Below are 19,034 nucleotides of genomic sequence, written 5' to 3'. Positions count from 1 at the left end.
CTGGAGCTCTACCGTATTTACCGGATCACGGCGCCGCCTATGCCTACCGTACTTACTGTAGTTAACTCGCACTATGCATGGCCGTGAGAACATCTAATATATTAAATTCCATTAAACATTTTATTTAAAGAACTCCCAAAGAGGTATTTTGGCTGGGCAGCGCTGGGCGAGGGCTCGCTCCTGGCGGCTGCTCAGGTGCCCCCTGCGGGCAGCATCCCCCAGTGCCCGCTCAGGTGTCTGCCCGGCCTGCCGCGGCCCGTGTCCCGTTCTGGGCGCAGCCCAGGGGGAGGAGCGCAGCGGGCGGCGGTGCTGCGTTTCCCCGCCCGCCGCGGCAGGTGCGGCGCAGGTGCGGCCAGTGCCCGTTCCCGGTGCCCGGTGCCCGTTCCCGGTACCTGCCATGGCGTACCGCGAGCTGGTGCGGCGCTGGCACGAGGCCGTGCGGGCCGCGGACCGCGGGCACTGGGACGCTGCTCTGGACGCCTTGGGCGGCATCGCGGAGCCTCCGGCCAGGATCTGCTTCAACATGGGCTGCGTGCACCTGCTGGCCGGGCGGCCCGAGGCGGCCCTCAGGGTGAGCCCCGGGGAAAGGGGGAGCCGGGGACGGGCGGCCCTCGGCGGCCCTCAGGGTGAGCGGAGCCCGGGGAAAGGGGGAGCTCGAGGCGGCCCTCAGGGTGAGCCCCGGGGAAAGGGGGAGCTCGAGGCGGCCCTCAGGGTGAGCCCCGGGGAAAGGGGGAGCCCGGGACGGGCGGCCCGAGGCGGCCCTCAGGGTGAGCGGAGCCCGGGGAAAGGGGGAGCTCGAGGCGGCCCTCAGGGTGAGCCCCGGGGAAAGGGGGAGCTCGAGGCGGCCCTCAGGGTGAGCCCCGGGGAAAGGTGGAGCCGGGGACGGGCGGCCCGAGGCGGCCCTCAGGGTGAGCCCCGGGGAAAGGGGGAGCCGGGGACGGGCGGCCCTCAGGGTGAGCGGAGCCCGGGGAAAGGGGGAGCCCGGGACGGGCGGCTCGGCTCCCCACGGGCCGGCCGGAGGGAATGATGCTAAAACTAGATTTGAAATCCAGCCTTTCGTGTCCTGCGGGAATGCGAGCAGGGATGTTGGAGGGTGAATGGTTTGAAGAAAAGGTTTAGCAGAGTGAATCATAGAAAAGTGGAAAAGGTTGAAATTAAAATGTGGCCATTGAGGACAGGGTTCAGTGGTGAGCTCGGTGATGCCGGCTTAATAGTTGGACTTGATCTTTGAGGTGTTTTCTAACCTTAATGATTCTGTGATTCCATGGTTCTCTAAATGCTATGAAAATACCGATCAGTGGGCAGAAATATTTGGAAACAAGATAATGGAGACAGAGAGTGCTTTCATTAGATACTAGAAGCTGCATCTGGCAATGTACCGTAAGTTTCATTCAAGCTAAATCATTTTAGATTATGTCCTTTAGGTGAACTTAGCTCATTATGATGTGAAAACCACACCTCTAAAGCTCAGCCTGACTGATTCCAAGCGAAGACCTCAACCCACTGGACATGCACAATAAATTTAAAATGTATTGTAGCTTTAAATCAAAGCAGGGAAAGGATTGTCCAATAGCTGTTCTATAGACATGGGTTTAGACATGAGATGGATGTGTTTTGAAAGTACAAATATGTTGCTTGGCAGTGGAGACTGCCAGAACAAAACTTCCATGCTGGAAAACCACTGCCCTTGGGATGGGAAAGGAGGTGCCCTGAGGAAAAGCCTTTTTGTGCCAGCACCTGGAATGTCTGTATATCCATCCATCTGTCTGTCCATCCGTCCGTCCCCGGTGAGGAGGTGCAGATAAAGCTTTCCTCAGACAGCATAAGGGAGAGCTGAGGCTGTGCTGGAGGGGCTGGGGCAGCGCCCTGGAGCCCTGAGCAGGGCAGTGGTGTTTGGGATGCAGTGAGCACATGGCAGTGGTGCCATGCAGTGAGGGAGAGAGCTCAGGGGAGACTTCTGAGCCCCAGCCAAGGGCCAGTGACTGGGAAGAAGCTCAGCTCTACTGAGTCAGTAGTTGTTGTCAGTGGTTGTTGTTCTTTCACTTCTGCCCCAGCGAGGCAGAGGTCCAGCACGGTGTGTGTGGGGTCACAGACTCCTGCTCACCTGCAGTGCTGTCCCTGTGCAGGCAGGCTCAGGGAGGGCTGCCTTTCAGCAGGTGTTATCCCCATGAGGTGTGTGCAGTGGGAAGGGAAGGAGCACATCCCTGCTGCTGCCTCAGGAGGACTCTTGGCTCTCCCAGCATGCCGAACCACGAGTAGCTGCCAGCCCTGTGAGCAGTGCCTGGATTCAGCTGGGCCGCTGAGCAGAGCTACTGACTGAGAGGCCATTGTGTGAAGCCCTGCAGCTTCCTCCCTTTCACCCTTTCATCACCTCAGCCTTCCCCAGCCTGGACAGTCCTGCTGCTCCCACTATCCTGGCCAACTCTGCTTCAGGCTGTAGCTTTCCCATTTTAAGAAGCCACGTGGCCAATGCAGCTCATTTATGTCCAGTCCCTTGTAGCAAGGAGGGGTAAAAGCCTGAAGCTCAGCTCACACAGAGCCAAGACCTGAGAGAAGACCAGGAGCTGTGTCTGGCCCCTCGAGGCTGGGCAGGAGCCATGGGATTGCCTCTGTGAGGGCAGCTGGGTGTGTGTGCCCAGGCACTGACAGGACAGATCACAGCTGATCCTTGCAGTCTGCCTGTGTTTTTCTCCTCAGGCATTCAATAAAACCATTGAGAAGGACAATTCCCTGGCAGTGGGCTACTTCCAGAGAGGGTTTGTCCACCTGCAGCTGGAAATGTGAGTGAGGTGCACAGTCAGTCTTTGATCCTTTGATTCTGCAGTCTTGATTCTCCTTTCAGTCCTGTTTTATTTCTAAACCTAAATTATTCTTTGATTCCAAAATTCACTTCTTCCAGCAACCTTACAGGGTTCACGGGGTCTGCTTTAGCCTTAGAAACCCTGTCACAAGTCAGCAAGTCTTGTCTCTGATAAGAGCTGCACAGCTCTGGGGCCCCAGTGGTGGCTGACACACCACATTGCTGTCCCCTAAACACAGAGACTCCTGGGTGCAAGGCTGCCACAGTGTTATGTTGCCCTTCAGATTTTCTTTGGGAATTAAAAAAAATATAATTATGCTGCTTGGTATGTCTTCACGTGACACACATGAGTCTGGCCTTCCTAAAAATGCAGCCTGCATTCTCTCCTGCCACCAGACTTTGGGGGCCTGATCTCAGTCTCACTGATAAAATATTGAAATTGCTCCAGAAGTGTAATGGTTGTTCATTGTTTCCACAGTTAAAGCACAGTGACATCCTCTTCAGAGAGCTGGGTTATTTTACAGATCTTGTCTTACCTTTGAGCTCAGTTATTTTCTTTACTGTTGTTTTCCCCATATTTTCCAGACTTTAATCTCCACAAAATGCTTGTCTTTATATCTGGGAGGGAGTTAAAGTGAGCAGTTCTGGCTTCTCCAGTGGAGGGCTGTGCCTGGGGCTGGTGGAGCCCCAGACAGGGCTCTCTGGAACTGCTCCACCACCAGCAGGAGCAAATGTGCCCCAAGCACACTCACTGCAGGGGCAGCACAGCTGGCAGTTTTCCCCTGCCCAAAGAGCTGATGGCCTCCAGCACCCCAGGGCTGCTTCCTTCATCTGAAGCTGCTCCCACCAGCCCACCCTCACCTGGGCACCTCTTGGTTGGGTGCCCACTGCACAGCCCTTCCTGGGCCCTTCCTTTCACCACATGCAGCCTCAGTGGGCACCTGCTTGAATTTCAGTTGCATAGGTGGTGTAAATTCAGACTAATTCCCTCCTTATTTGCAGAGGTTCTTTACATTTCTAAATGTTGAGGTTCTCAATGTTGAGTTTCTCAATTCCCATTCTCTGGCCTCCCTGGTCCCCATCAGCCAAGTTCCCAGCCCTTGATCCTCCTGAGACAGGCAGGGAGCTCCCAGCAGATGGTAATCTTTGTTCTTTACAAAGATGACACATCTCTGGTGCAGCAGAATACATGTTATTTGCTAGTGTGATTTTTAAGCTTCTTAAACAGTCTCCAGCTTTTTTAGGCTCAGTTTCTTGTGTCATCTCTGTATTGCAGGTATGAAGAAGCTCTCTCTGATTATCACATGGCCTTCAGTCACCTAAGACAAAATCCCTTCATTGATTACAAGCAGCTGGGGCTGAGGCACATCCTCTATGCCTGGGAGGTAAGAGTCAGCCTGGCTCAGCAATCCTTCTCCACTATTGAGGGTGTCAGTAGCAGGCATTAGTAACTCAAGACTTTTTCAAGAAAGTACATTTGAACTGTAAAAATATTCTGCTTGCACTTTGTTTAAAGTAACTTAATCATAAAAGTTGTTAGTCAGCATCATCTCTGGAAAGTTTAGCAAACTGTCCAGTTTGAAAAGTAAAATTGTTCAGAGCAGGTGCAGACGAATTCCTGTGTTGAGGGGTTTTTACTTTCTCTGTTTGTAGACAAAGTGGTGCTGCCCCATCCCTGGAAGTGTCAAAGCCAGGTTGGACAGGGCTTGGAGCAGCCTGATCTATAGCAAATGTCCCTGCCTGTGGCAGGAGAGCACTGGGAGCTTTAGGGTCCTTCCCAACCCAACCCAACCCAGTCTGGAATTCCATGTAATATTTACACTTGCATGTAAATACACACATAAGTTCAGTGAATTCCTCAGCTCTCAGCGCTGAAAGAGGTTGAAACATTGACAGATGAGAACAGAGCTGATGCATAATGCAGACTCCAGGAAATTCAGGTGCATGAGAGCCTCTTTCCAACTGCAGCAACTGATCTAATATTCCCTCTGTGCCTGACCTTACACCCTGTTCACAGGCTGTGCTTGTCATGCTCCATCCTGCTCCTCTTACTGTCACGCAGAGCCAACCTGCCACATCCTGTTCAAGGAACCTCAAAGGCTGAACTGCAATTGTAAATTTTTGTAGTAGTTGGACATATGTAAAGGATTCCTAGAAACTGTCCTTACTGGAAAGGTTCATTTTGGTTTCTCTTAGTCCACATGCACAGATTGAAAAGCAGATACAGGAAAGAGGATTTAAATCCTTACTTCTGTGAGAGTGAGGAGTCATTGTGTAACTCCAGTCAAGCACCTCAGGCAATCTTCATGCACCTTATACCTGGCAGGAGGAAGCTATTCTTGGCATCTGTGGCATTACCCAAACCTCCCTGGCTTTAACAGCTTCAGTGCCATGATGCTGCCTTCTCTTGGAAATGAGCAGTCCCCTGGGAAAGGGGCAGGGCTCAGGAGTGTCCTGAGGAGGCTGGGGCCCTGAGCACACCACCCCTGCCTCCAGGCATCACCAGGGACATGTGCTGGCACTATGCTGGCCCTCCAGACTTGGGATCAGCATCCTGATCCAGCTGTATCTCATTCTTACCTGTAGCTCATCTTTCAAAATACACAAAACATCATCCTCCAGAACAATTGTGCCATCAGCTTTCTCATGCATGGCCTCTCACGTGCTGCAGCTGATCTTCTCCTGAGAAATACATGCATGGTTTGAAAACCCAGAAATATTTGCCCCTTGCAAGGCTGTGACACTTCTGACTGAGTGAGAACTGCTGCCTTGCCTCCCAAGAATCCCTGAAGCTCCTGTGCAAGTTCAGGGTTGCCATTCCTCACACTCCCAAAGAGAGTCTTCTACTGCCATGATTAAAGAGTAAAGGAAAAGCATCCTATGAGCTCCAGCCTTGTCCTGAGCAAGGTGTGCAGCCAGGGACACACCTCAATTCCCAGCTGATAACCCTATCACAGGAGATGGGGAGCTGTCTGACACTGCTCTGCCTGTGGCCCAGCAGCTTTTCAGCACACTGAGTGCTGGCCAGTGACAGAAAGACATCTCCCACTCTCAGTATGGACCACAGCTCCCCAGCATCCTGTCTGCAGCACTCCCACAGCCTGCAGGACCAGACTGACATGTTGCTGAAGGGTGACAAGCTGCAGCTGACAGTTTGTACATTCACAGCTGACTACCACATGAAACATCTTCAGTTAAGTTATTTTGCAGTGACAAGGAGTCAGGATTACAACAAGCATTACATGCAGGAAGAAACCAAAGAAAAGCTTCCAGGCCTTTTGGATGCAGGAAAGATCAGATATAAACAGTGTGGCACCAGAGTCTTCACCTGCTGTCCCCATGTCTCTCCTCACCTTGACCAGCAGCTCCAGCACACCCAAGCTTTTATTTTTCCTTTCTGATGGTGAAATTTCCCCTGCTATGCTTCTCAGAGTGTCTCTCCTGTTGCTGAATTTTTGGTGTTTCAGTGCCTGTCCCTGTTTCTTGGCTGAGTTCAGGAGGATGTGTTGGCTGTGCCTTGATCCTGGCCCTCTGAGTCCCTTCCCTGTGCCCACTCCAGGTGCTGTACAGCACTGCAGCAGTGCAGTGCCACCTGCAGCAGTGGCAGGAGGCCAGAGTCACCCTAGAGAAAGCTGTTGTGTGGAGACCTGAAAGAAGAGCAGCAGTCCTGGAGCTGGCCCTGGAGCGGGTGCAGGTAAGGCCACTCTGTGAGTTCCTGGCTGTGTGCATTGGGCTTCAGCTCAGGGATGTGTGCTAAAAGTTGTCTGAGTGTTCCTGACACCTGCATGTTCCTGCCATCCACCCACCTGCTTGGCCACCTGCTAGCACAGTCTGAGCCATTTGCACATGGTGCTCTGCCAAACCAGTGCTTCAGGTGATTGAGGAACTCTGTCACCCCAGTGCTTCACTGCCCACAAACACCATGGTGGGGAATTTGGGGATGACCTCTGAGGCTGGGAACAAGGCTTCCTGGGTCCTCATGTTCAGGAGCTCAGTTCCACTTGTACTTGTCCTGCAAAACCCATTGCATTGGGCAGTGTTTCAAGTGCAGGACCCCTACAAGTGCAGGTCTGCAGAGTCTCCCTTTTCATGGCACTGACTGCCTTTTTTTGAGTCTTTTTGGCCTCAGAAACAATTGGTGGCAGCTCAGATATTAATGTCAATCACTTTTAGAGCTTAAGTAGGGTGTGAAAGTGTTTCTAGGGCTGCTTCTAAGTAAAAGGTTCCTGTTAAACTCCTTTATGATCTGGAAACATTAGCAGATCTCTGATTTACTCTTCCTAAAGGATTCATTAGTTTGCTACCTTCATACTTTATAAGTGATTCATACTTTGTTTTTAGTCTGATCATCTCTTCTGGCATCACATTTGTGCTTTTCCAGTGTATTATTTATATTTACTATTAGCATGCTACTTAGTGGCTGAATGGAAAGCATCTGAAGTCAAACAGAAAAGCTGTTTGGAAGATTTGTTTGATAAACCTTCCTGTACTTCCCTTTGCACCCACCCCATGCCAGCAGTGTCAGTCCTTGCCTCCACAATGGGGAGGGGCTGCTGAGCTCTCAGTTTGCTCATGCTTTTGTGGAGCCTGAGTGGCCTTTGTCACAGCTGAAATTTTTGCCCCAATATCTTCCTGGAGCTGCTGTTGCATACCTAAGCTGTGTTTGCTTTTCAGTGCTCTGGTGTTTCATTCAGTGTGAATTGATGACTTTTCCTTTACCTTCTTTCCCCACCCCAGGACCACCTGTTTTTAGAGCCCATGCTAGTTCCTCTTGGGGAACTTTTCAGACCACGAAAGAAGGAAGTTGAGCAGCTGGATTCAAAAGATTTCCTGGGTAAACCCAAGGTAACAGGCACATAATTGTCACAATTAACAGCAGCAGAAAAAAATCCTGCCTCTGCCATCTCCAGAAAACAGTGCTGTGCAAGGACCCAGAGCAGGGTCCAGGACTGCAGAGCTTGCAGCCAGTCCAGGCAGTGGGGACACAGAAGCCAAAATTTGTTAGGATTGCCACTTCTTCTACCAAAAAATGCACTTTGGCACTAAAATACCTTTTCAATCCATGTCACTTTAAAGTCTGACAGGGCTGAGCAGGTACTCTGGGAACCCATGGTTACCCTTTTGCTGACAGTGACCTTTTAAAGAGGGGCACGTTGTCTCAGTCCTGCCTTCCCAGGGGGACGAGTGAGCACTTGGGGGACAAATGCTTTGGCACATTCCTTAATACAAGGCAGCAGAGAGTTTCTCTGACCCCTTCTGTGACCAGTACAGTCAGAACAAAGAGCTCCAAAACAAATAAAGGAAAGTAATAAATTCACATACTTTTAAAGAAACCTTGGAAAATCTAAAAAACTGGGACACAAATGGTTGAAGCTGTCTTGGGAATCCAGCTCTGCCTCTCCCACTGTGTGCTCAGCTCCACATTTTGCCTGACCTTGGGATGCCAGAAGGAAATGGGTCTGAGCAGATAATCTTGGATGAAGTTTGGGGGTCTCTTCCTCCAGCCACTCATTGCTTTGTTCTCTGACAGGTGATCTCATCCATCATTCCCAACGATGAGTACATTGGCTTTGAGCCTCTCAGGCCTCAGGTGAGCAGCATGGGGCTGTGAAAGGAGGAGTGGAGCTGTCGTGGAGCTCCAGAAGTGGGCTCAGATCCAAACTGTCAGGGGAAGAGTGGACTCATGGTAAAACCATTGTAATACCAGCCTGGATCCGTGGGGATGTTCAGAGCTAAGCTCAGCACTGGCTGTAAGGGACTCGGTGATGGGAATCTCCAGCCCTTTAAAGATGCATTTTTGGCTCTTCACCATGTCAAAGCAGCAGTGCTTTGCTGTGCTCAGCCTGTCTCTGCTCTTCACTTCAGTAAATGAGTCAGTGTGAGCACAGCTGCCTCACTCTGTGCTGGGAGTTCCTTGGAGCCAGGGGAGGAGGAAGAGATTGTATTACTTCCTGATGAGATAAAGAGGGAGGAGAAGGAAGAGAAGGTACACTGGTAAGGTGTGGAGCAGCAGATTTTTCTGGGTGGTGTGGAATGACAAACGGGGTCAAGAGTAAGGACGAACTAGCACAGTCAGGAGGTGAGGTGGTGCTGCTGTAGGAGGCACTGTTACAAACAGATCCTCTTGTTTCTCCCACAGAAACAGGGCTTTTATGAACCCAGTGCCGATGCTCTGCGGTGAGTGTTCAGTCCCACCTTGGTTTTACCCTTCTCTCACTACTGTTCAGAAAGTCTTTTGTTCTCCAGAGTCTTTGCGTGAAGACTCTGAGCGATCCACACCCACTTTTCACCAAGGGTGGAGTGAATGACAAACACTCATAGTCTTCTGTGGCTGCAAAGGACACTGCAGGTCCCTGGGAGCTCTGCAGGAGCCTCTGGACAGTTTACAGGACTTGATTCAATATTATTGGGAGACAGGCATGGATCGTGGCATGCCTGGGGAATGGAAGCAGACAGAGGTTGTAGGACCTGTCCAGGTCTGTGGCAGAGGATGCTCAGCTTTCCCATGTTAATTCCCAGGATAATTCCAAATACTCACTACCAGCCCGAATGTCCTGAGCCAAAATCACGTTCAAACCCCAAGAAAGTAATTTGTTGTGGTGATACTGCACCAGCAGTACTTCAAGGCTATGTTGAATAATTGCTTTGATCTTGACAGTGTTTATCAGTACAATGAAAATGCAGCTGGGCTTGGCAAACCGGTGTTTTCCAAGCCCCTTTTGTTCCCAGTTGGATCAAAGAGCAGCAGTGGAAATCACAGTTTGCCAACACTCACACTCACAGCCGGTGCCATGGGGTGGGTGCAGTGTGGGGCTCAGAGCCAGCAGCACCCCAGGCAATGTGCCATTGGGGCTGGTGCAGTGTGGGCTCAGAGCCCCCCAGGCTGTGTGCCATTGGGGCTGGTGCAGTGTGGGCTCAGAGCCCCCCAGGCCGTGTGCCATTGGGGTGGCTCAGAGCCAGCAGCACCCCAGGCAATGTGCCATTGGGGCTGGTGCAGTGTGGGCTCAGAGCCCCCCAGGCTGTGTGCCATTGGGGTGGCTCAGAGCCAGCAGCACCCCAGGCCGTGTGCCATTGGGGCTGGTGCAGTGTGGGGCTCAGCCCCCCAGGCCGTGTGCCATTGGGGCTGGTGCAGTGTAGGGCTCAGAGCCCCCCAGGCTGTGTGCCATTGGGGTGGCTCAGAGCCAGCAGCACCCAGGCCATGTGCCATTGGGGCTGGTGCAGTGTGGGGCTCAGCACCCCAGGCTGTGCAGCTGCTCCTCTCCTTGCCACAGGGATGCCGAGTCCGGCTACCACCGAGTGCTGGCCCAGTACCGGCCCCAGGAGCCCGCGGGGGCGGAGCTGCCGGCCGGGAGCCTCTTGTTTGTGCTCAGCAGGACAGCAGACGGCTGGGCCACGGCCATCCACGATGGGCAGGTGAGGGACACAACCCATGGGCAGGTGAGGGACACGGCCCCGTGGGCAGGTGAGGGACACGGCCCCGTGGGCAGGTGAGGGACACGCCCCGTGGGCAGGTGAGGGACACAACCCATGGGCAGGTGAGGGACACAACCCATGGGCAGGTGAGGGACACGCCCCGTGGGCAGGGCTTGGTCCTAGCCCCCTCTGAGCACAATCCTCAGGAGCTCCTTTCCACACCCCATAGATTTGCTGACACTGGGCTCTCACCAGCCTCTGCTATTCCCTTCTGTAGATCCACAAGGATGGCTGTTGGACTCTCCACCATAGGGGATCCTGCTGGGGAGTTGTAGGATACCAGACCTCACCAGGATCACCATTCAGAGCAGGATTTATACTCTGAGAGCTCTGATGGAGCTGAGGAGATGGGCTGGTCCTTACCTGCCTGTAGTGCCTCTGTTCAATGAATTTTGGGAAGGTTTGGGGAGGGTTTTAGCTGTACAGGCAGATTTTATGAAGGGTTCTAGAGAAGTCCTAAGGACTTAGAACCCAGAAAATCTGACATCTTCCTGCAGGCCAGGGAGCTGTAGTGTAAACACAACATGGAAAATCTTTTGTTGGCAGAAGCCATTTCTTTTTTGAAAGAGCCATTGTATACCTGGATTAGGTTCAGTGGATGTATTATCTGCCTATCTTTAAAAAAAGATTCTTCATAAGGCAACTATAAACCAGTCAGGTGTTTGAGCAAGAGAGACGGTGCTCTGAGGACTGGTAAAAATACAGAATTAAAAGTTTGGTATAAATGAACGGGTTTTTCTTCCTTTCATTTTTAAAAAGAAAGGATGTTCCCACAGCAAATCCTCTGTGACATAAGCATTTAGCATATTCCTAAGTGATACAGAAATAGGGGGAGAGCCTGAAGCATCTGGAGTTAACAGAAACAGTTACTCAAGTATTTGGATGTGCTAGTTGACTGCTAAGTGAAGTGCCAGGTGAAATTCAATGTAGGAAAAATAAAAATATACTCTCAACAGAAAAAAAAACACATTGCAAGCAAAAAATTGCAATGCTCGGTTGAAATGAGCAGCAGTGATTGTCAGAAGAGACAGAAATGCTGCTGGACTGGTATCCCTGGGCATCCTTGCTGCCTGAGCATCTGTCTTGGGAGCAGGGGATTTGTTGGGTGTTTGGCCTGTTCCACTGCAGCCACTCCAGCAGCAGCTCTGCTCCCAGCAGGAAAAGCTGCAGAAGGACCATTGGATTTTGTCCAGCAGTTTGTGAGCACTGGGCACTTGGATGGCTGGGGGTGACCCTGTCCCCAGGCACATTCTCATGGCCATAGGGTGGCAGGCAGTGCTGGTCCCTGGGCTCCTCTCTCACCCTGCTCTGCTCTGTGTCTCTCTGCAGAAGCTGCACATCCCAAGCTCTCTCCTGGAGCCTGCCTCAAGGATGGATAAGTGGGTGAGCTGGCAACCTTGCAACCAGGGGCAGGGAGAGACCAAGACATATATTTGGGACATTTATCTGTAAGATTATCACAGGATAGGACAACTCTATAAGAGAAATATATAGTATGAAACACTGAGACTATTGACTGAAGACTAAGTGCACTTGAATGGGAACAACAGAAGAGCTAGGAGTAGGAAAAATCCCTTTGATTCAGGAGAACTTCATCTCCCATCTCTGCACATGCACAGCCACACTGTCCCAGTGATCTTCCCTCTGAACCCAGTGTGCAAGGGTGCAGCTCAGCCCCCTGTCTCCTGGGAGGAAGTTTTCAAGCACATGGTTGTTCTGATGTTGCTATGATTTTTTGGTCATTTTTCCCCCTCCAAATGAATCCCTGGTACACACTTGGTTGTTTGCACATGGATGTGTCACCATGAACCAGCCCAGGTGGGGAGAGCCCTCAGCACAGTGTGAGTGTTTTGTCTCATCCAGCCTTTCAGTGAGCAGCTCTCCCTGGAGCTCTTTCTGGGGTTGCACACACAAATCTCTAGCTGGCTGCAGCCTGTCACACACCAGTCTTGTCCAGGCTCCCATGTTTTCTGCCTTCTCCTTTCTAATGTCGTTTTGTTGCAGAAGATCAACACTGGGATTCCCCTTCCTCCTGCCCAGGTGCCTCCCAGCTGCCTCCATGTGAAGCAGAAGCCAGGTAATCCTGGACAATTGGGATTAGTGGGTGAAGATGTGCCCAAACCCTACTCTTTAAGGGGTATGAGGAGGTGGTGGCCCCCCTGCAGCCTCTGCTGACTGCAGGGCTGTTGCCCTGTCTTTGTGCTGTTCTGCAGATCCTCCTGGGGAAGAAAATGCCTCTGCCAATGATGCCAGTGCCCACACGGACTCCAAGGTGAGATGTTCCACAGGCTGAAGCTGGCACAGCATCAGGAGACCAGGGCTGGGAAAAGTGAAAGATTCTTGCCCAAAATTCCTCAGCTGCTCCCAAATCACTGGGGAACAAAAAACCTCTTTCCTCTGACCACTTTTCCATTCTAAAGAGAGGCTCCCATGTGGTCTTTCCTTCCAGTTTGTGACCACCCCAACAACTCAAGCTTGGGCTGTATCACACTTTGCAAGAGGCAGTTGTCTTTGAACACCCTGCTGTCCCTTCCCCCCTCCTTGTGTTCCATTTTCTGTCCCTATTAGTCTGGGTAGCACAGTTCATTCAAATTTGCCCTGTTGGGTGATGTGCAGGGGCCGCACTCAGGGTGGCTGTGGGTCCCTCCCAGCTGAGGACACTGAGGTTGTCGCTCTCTCCGCAGGTGCCCCCGGGCCGCGGGCAGGCCGCTGGCCGGCCGGCGGTGCTGCGGCTGCGCTGCGAGTGCTCGCTGGTGCTGCGGGCGGGCGCGGCCCCCGCGCTGCCGGCGCTGCGCGCCCTGCTGCGGGACACGCTGGCTCTGCAGGCTCAGCGCGGCACGCTCAGGTACGGGCGGCGGCCACTCCCCCGGGACACGGCACCCAGCTGGGAACCCCGGATCCGGCGAGCACGCTGTCTGCCTAGAGGGCAAACCTCGCCGTGGCCTTTGGCTTGGACAGCAGTGTGATCCTCACTTGCTGATCCCCTTGTAATCCCCTCCCAGAACATAAAGGGCTCAGGGAGGGCTGGAGAGGGACATATGACAAAGGCATGGAGTGACAGGACAAGGAGGAATGGCTTCAAACTGACAGAGGGCAGAGTCGGATGAGATATTAGGAAGAAACTCTTTATTGTGGATTCCTCATCCCTGGAACTGTTCACAGCCAGATTGGATGGGGCTTGGAACAACCTGGTGTAGTGAAAGATTCTCTGCCCATAGCAGAGGGTTGAAGCTAAATTATCTTTAGGGACCTTCCAAGCTACATCATTCTATGACTCTGTAATTGTATGGGCCTTGGAAACCTAAATGATCTTTCCTAGGAAACTGTACCATGGTCAAGAACAAAAACAGAAGGAAAAACTGTGTAGATGCAGCTGCTGCAGATTGGATTTTGTCCCACTCAGTTCAGCTTTTGCAGTGACAAGGATCAATGCAGAGCAATCTGGGACTCAGGCAGGAGATCCTAGGCTGAGATCTCCCCGACTGTGACACCCCTTGGGGCACACAGTGGCATCAGGAGAGTTTAGGATCTTCCCCTCAAGTTTGTGTGTGAGGAGGTGACAGTGTCACTCCCCAGTGCCATTTCTGCCTGCTGAGCATGTGGGGTGGCCCTGTGTCACTGTGCAAGGGGACAAGCTCAGAGCTGGCCTGCAAGCGGGTGTGAAGATTGAGGGTGGCAGAGGGCTGGGCTTGTGTCCAAATTTGGCTTTAAAGGAGATGATTTGCTCAGTGTTAATGAACCCTTGCAGCTGCAGGCTCCAGGATGGCACAGAGCTGGGGACAGTGTCAGGACAGGAAGACCTGGGGAAGGTGTGGCAGCAGCTGACGGACGGCAGGCTGACACTCTGCTGCCAGGTGTGTGGGCTGGGGAGAGTCTCTGCTGGGCTGGACTCGTCTCTGCTCTGCTTTGCCACCTCCATGCTGGCTTTTTCCTGCAGGATTCAGACTCCCACTTGGGCAGACCTATTCTCTACCAGATGCTGGCTCAGCACTCTTACCTGGCACAGGGACCAGGGGACCTGGAGTTCAGCAAGGGAGATGTGCTGGATATCCTCTCTGAAGGTAGCTCTCCAGTCCTGCTGCTGGGCCAGGCTCTTGGAGTCTGCTGTGGGGAGGCACTGGGGAAAATGTGGCCTCTCCAGCACTGTCTCAGGTTCATACTCAGGAGTTATAGGCTTGCACTGGGTTTTGTGCAGAGTTAAATTCCAGCCATGAAAACTCTCACTAACCCCATTCATATGGGCCCATTCAGCAGGGCTCATTCCTGCTCCTTCATGTTTTCCAGTGAACAAGGACTGGCTGGAAGGACGCTGCAATGGCAAGACTGGTATCTTCCCCAAATGCTTTGCCACCCAGACCAGCTGTGATGCTGCCTCCCTCTAGCAAACAGGAGCCTTTTCCTGCCTGACTGCACCCCTAGGGGTGGAAACACTGGTCCCAGCTCATTTGGGCCTCAGCCAGCACAGCCAGAAGCTCTGCCATACCTGGACAGGGGATAACTCCCACTCAGATCCATGGGGACAGTTCCAGTGATGGCATTTCCTCCAGCCTGTTCCCTGACCTCCTGCTTACACTGCCAAAGATGTGTCTGTGCAGAGCAGAGAGCGAGGGAGAGAGCTCTGGGGTTTGCCTATGGCCTGGGAATTGTCCATGTGGCAGCTCAGCTTCTGGGTAGAAAGAGTTTCCCCTGCATGGGAAGAGTTTCCCCTGGCTGGAAGTCTTTACCCCTTCTCCCTTGCTGCTTATGATGGGGCTGTGAAGGCTGAGCCTCACTTCTGAAGCCAAGGGCAGCTGGCTGGGAGAAGGGGCCGAGCCCTGTTCCCCTGGCTCTCAGGTCACATAACCTTATCTCCACCAGCCAGAGATGCTGCTCTTTCAAAAGGCTTTTGGAATCAGTTTGCAGTGGGATTAACGGGTTAACACCACGAGTTAGGACCACTGTCTTCCATAGCAAATAGTCTATGGACCTGACCATTCCTTGGCCAGATGCCTTTGGCACTTGTCTTAAGCAATAAGGCCAAGGTGGGATCTTGGAGCACAGATGCAATTGTGGAAATCCCCATGCTCAGAGCAGCTCTGGGCTGTGAGAGAGCCCTGGAGACCCTGAGGAAAGGGCTGGCTGGGAAGTGCAGTACTGGACTGCTGCTGCAAGGACTGAAAGCCCTGTCTAATTCCTGCAGCTGGGCTGGGCTAGGCTCTGCTGATCTAAATAAAACACTCAAGTGCCTGGAGCTGGAGCCTGTTCTGGATTTGATGTCTTGACAAAACTTGGCTATGTAACTTGAATATAAAATAAACCCTGAGCCAGAGTTGGCAACTCTTAAATCAACTTTCACTTGTGTTCTTCTGCTGAGATATGCCAGTAAGTATTTTTAAAGACAGCTGACAGTGTCTTTGTGAAGAGGTTCTGTCATGTACTACAAAAATATTGCACATCTTGCACAGGGCAGGATACACATGATGTCATCCTTCTGCTCAGAGTTAGGTGCCCACCACAGCTCTCCATTGCCAGTTGCCTCCCAGGGCTGTTGGAAGAGTAGCTCAGCAGGACTGGGAGTGCCAAGGAAACTGTGCTAGGCTGAGCAGTGACATTCATATTTGAAAAACAAAACTGATTTTATTTCTAGTTTGAATTTTGCTGGCTTCATCCAGCCAGCAAATCTCAATCAGATTTTGGCAGTCAGATTAAAGGAGTCTTTCTCTTGGAGAGAGATCAAGACACCTTTGACACCACATTCACAGAGATGACCCAGTCATCCCTGAGCAATGGAGGTGGGTCTAATGCCTTCATTCTTTTCCACTTTCCACCTCTTCTGCACCACTTCCCTGCCTGGTTTAGTGGGCAGGATGCCTCTAGTCAGGAGCTGGGAGCTACTTTGTTTTCCAGAAACACTGTAAGAAAGCAGCCACCAGGCCTGCCAGGATGGCCAGCACGAGGAAGGAGACAGCCCCTGCCCACAGGCCGGGCTGGTGGCCCTTGACGTGCAGCAGAGCCTCAGCAGGGATCATGTTGGTCAAGTTCAGCATGAAGCCCAGTGTCCACCCGATGTCTGTGTTTGCTGCCTGAGGGGAGAGCACAGAGCATCACCCCAAAGCACCTCTCCCAGGCACCAGCAGCCAGGTGTGAGGGGCTGAGGGGCACCTCTCCCGAGCTGTCCCAGCTGCCATTGCACACGGGGACCAGCCTGTGGTGAGCCTGATCTTGCCAGCAGCAGTTGCACAAAGAGCTTTCCTGTCCCCCTCCCCCAGGGCTAAGGGACAGCTAACCATGGATGACTGTTCTGACTCAGGTGTGCCTCTGTGACCTGCAGATGATTTTGGATCTGCTCTTTCCTCCACCCCTGTAATCCTTCTAATTTGCCTGCAGAATTGGTAAGATCAGAAAAGACCTTTCAGATCACTGAGTCCAGCCACCAGCCCAGCACCATCACCCTGTTCATCACTGAGCTGTATCCTTCAAGTGCCACATCCACATGTTTGAACACTTCCTGGGATGGTGACTTCACCACTGCCCTGGGCAGCCTGTTCCAAAGCCTGATCCTTTACATGAAAAAAAACCATCCCTAGTGCCTAACTAAGCTTCCCCTGGCACAACTTGAGGCTGTTCCTCTCATCCTGGAACTATTCTGGCCAGGCCATACTCTGGTTCAAAGTGGTCATGGGGCCACCATCACCTCTCTGATAACAACATCAGAGACCAAAGTGGCCAAATTCTGCTCTGCTTTTCCCTGACCCCCTTAAAATCAGCTGCATTCACAGCAAGGAACGTGAGACATGAGCTGGATCAGAGGTTTGGGCATGGCTAAGAGAGAGCAAAGCTCTCCTGGGATCCCTGAGGAGCAGCTGTGAAACAGGGACACATTTCTGGCACAGAGGACTCAGAGATGCTGCTCCTGAACACGTCCATCCTCTCCTGCTGCCCACAGATGTTTACCTGCCTGCTGAAGTGGATGTTGCTCCAGGTGTGCTCATTGAACTTGTAGCCATCGAGCAGCAGCGTCAGGATGTAAATGGCCACGGAGCAGTAGGTGTGCAGGTACTTCAAATCCTGTGGGTAGCTCTGCACCAGCTGTGGGCCATCAGGGACACAGAGCAACAGGCAATGAAAGAGATGCTCAGAAACCCTCCCTAGCCCAGGAAACAGCCGGGCTTGTGCTCCAAGGGCAGAGATTCAGGACAGGATAAGCACAAGGCTCCTGGCTGCCCTTCACAGGGCTCTTACCTCTGTCCAGTTCCTCCTGCAGAAGGACAGGACTGTGGTGTTGACTTCACTCAGAGACTGCTGGTGGGTCAGGTTCAGGAAGTGGAAGGTGTAGTAGAACCCAGAGAAGGCCTGGGGGGAAGGGGACACAGTGAAAACCACAATCCTTCCTACCCAGGGGTCCCTCTTGCCAGGGGACAGAGTGCCAAGTAGTCCCCAGGGTTCTGCATCTGGCACCCCCTTGATGGTCTACCAGCAAGTCTCAGAGCTGGCTGACACCTGGGGCTGCTCTTGCACTCCGAGCTAGCTCAGACATGCTCCCTCAGACAGGCTCTGCCTCAGGGAAGGCTGGGACACGGCAGGAGGCAGAAGCCACCTCCGAGCAAAGAAGAGGTTTGCAGATAGAACCAGCCCCGAGGATCCCTCTCTCCCCAGGCAGAGGAGAGTCCCTGTCTGCATCACCCCCCCCCGGCGCGGGGCAGAGCTGCTTACGAGGAACTGTCCCCGCACGGGGGGCTGGTACACCCCATTGAGCCCGCACGGCCCCCGCGCCCCGCAGCTGGAGCTGAAGAGTCTCTGCACGGCCGCGCCACACGCGCCTGGCTCCCCTGTCCCCGTCACCCTGAGCACCAGGCCGGGGCTGGCTGAGCCTGGCGCGTGCACACAGGGGCTGTCGTAGAGCTCTGCCACCGTCAGGTTCTCCTGGTACCCACGGGGGTAGCAGGGGTGGGAGATCTCAGCACTGGAGCTGGCCTGGAGAGAGACACAGCCATTAATGGGGCTGCCGTGCCACTGAGCCCTGTCCCACAGCTCGTCCCAAAAAGCAGCACCTACACCCCAGGAGGGCTGCATGCATCCCACCCGTGAGCTCCCGGAGCACCCCCGCCTCCCACAGCACTGGGCTCTGCCTCTGTCCCAGCCACGTCTGCAGGGACTGTGCTGGAAACCTCTCTCTGGGCAGAAGTCAGGCAAGGCCAAGAGAATGGTGACAGCAAAATCCTACACGTACATCTGGGCTCAGGAAATGACAAAAAATGCCACTGCATGTCAAGATGAGGGCAGAAGGGAGCCCTGGCTGGCAACAACCACCACCTGCCACCCAAATGAGGCGAGTTTTTGCTCCCCTAGATAAAATCCAAGCCTCTCACAACTCCCAGCTCTTTGCCCACACGCACACCCAACACTGCAGGGGGAGATGTGCCATGGCCCTGGGAGGTGGCTGAGCAGCCCCCGTGCCCCCTGCACCTGGTGCAGAGCTGCCAGCAGCATCTTCAGGGCCTGGCTCTGCCCGTAGCACAGGTAGCTGTGGCTGTACAGGGAGTAGTTGGTGCCGTAGAGCCGGAAGAACACGGACGTGTTCCTGTCCTCCACAGGCCCCCCGGGCTGGAAGGTGATCTGCGTCGAGGCCCCGCCAAGGTCCAGAGCTCCCAGAACCTCGGTGTCCTGGGGCTGTTCCCACTTCTCTGCAAACGAGAACTGGCCCAACACACAGCAAGAGTAAGGCTGAGCTGCGGGCACTCGCACTCACACTCACACTCGCACTCACACGCACACTCACACA

At 53.1% G+C, this 19,034-nt stretch overlaps 2 protein-coding genes across 10 annotated transcripts in view; one reads left to right on the top strand and one right to left on the bottom strand.

The window, feature by feature from the left end:
* The first annotated feature begins 22 nt into the window (after positions 1-22).
* NOXA1 (NADPH oxidase activator 1) lies at positions 23-15,597 on the top strand. Of its 9 annotated transcripts, none has more exons than XM_056504870.1 (15): positions 23-571; positions 2,698-2,780; positions 4,077-4,185; positions 6,360-6,494; positions 7,538-7,645; positions 8,331-8,390; positions 8,940-8,977; positions 10,072-10,213; positions 11,603-11,656; positions 12,278-12,350; positions 12,487-12,545; positions 12,958-13,118; positions 14,022-14,127; positions 14,211-14,334; positions 14,558-15,597. In XM_056504870.1, the coding sequence occupies exons 1-15, from the start codon at positions 398-400 to the stop codon at positions 14,653-14,655; spliced, it is 1,524 nt and encodes a 507-aa protein (XP_056360845.1). In that variant the 5' UTR covers positions 23-397; the 3' UTR covers positions 14,656-15,597. The 9 variants fall into 9 exon arrangements, with proteins under 9 accessions (XP_056360845.1, XP_056360846.1, XP_056360848.1 ...); XM_056504871.1 differs by having other exon boundaries at positions 213-571; positions 12,281-12,350; XM_056504874.1 differs by lacking the exon at positions 14,022-14,127 and having other exon boundaries at positions 288-571.
* Positions 15,598-15,869: 272 nt separating this feature from the next.
* The window catches only part of ENTPD8 (ectonucleoside triphosphate diphosphohydrolase 8), a 9,989-nt gene continuing 6,824 nt past the window's right edge, over positions 15,870-19,034 (bottom strand). The window contains exons 6-10 of the mRNA XM_056504875.1: positions 18,719-18,949; positions 17,966-18,226; positions 17,495-17,605; positions 17,207-17,341; positions 15,870-16,335 (exon numbers count right to left, since the gene is read on the bottom strand). Coding sequence (XP_056360850.1) covers positions 16,144-16,335; positions 17,207-17,341; positions 17,495-17,605; positions 17,966-18,226; positions 18,719-18,949 — 930 coding nt within the window. The 3' untranslated portion in view covers positions 15,870-16,143. The remainder of the gene's footprint in view (positions 16,336-17,206; positions 17,342-17,494; positions 17,606-17,965; positions 18,227-18,718; positions 18,950-19,034) is intronic.

Source organism: Oenanthe melanoleuca, chromosome 17 (assembly GCF_029582105.1).
Source record: "Oenanthe melanoleuca isolate GR-GAL-2019-014 chromosome 17, OMel1.0, whole genome shotgun sequence".
In the NCBI taxonomy this organism is placed as follows: domain Eukaryota; kingdom Metazoa; phylum Chordata; class Aves; order Passeriformes; family Muscicapidae; genus Oenanthe; species Oenanthe melanoleuca.
The sequence above is the reverse complement of the archived record's forward strand: the minus strand, read 5'-3'. Positions and strand labels throughout refer to the sequence as shown.

What these genes read in the sequence shown, in the direction of transcription:
- NOXA1 (XM_056504865.1), top strand. Translation starts at nt 398, where the DNA reads ATGGCGTACCGCGAGCTGGTGCGGCGCTGGCACGAGGCCGTGCGGGCC. An exon ending in ACATCCTCTATGCCTGGGAG is followed by an intron (nt 4,186 to 6,359) that starts GTAAGAGTCAGC and finishes TGCCCACTCCAG; the next exon opens with GTGCTGTACAGCACTGCAGC. An exon ending in GCTCAGCGCGGCACGCTCAG is followed by an intron (nt 13,119 to 14,021) that starts GTACGGGCGGCG and finishes GAACCCTTGCAG; the next exon opens with CTGCAGGCTCCAGGATGGCA.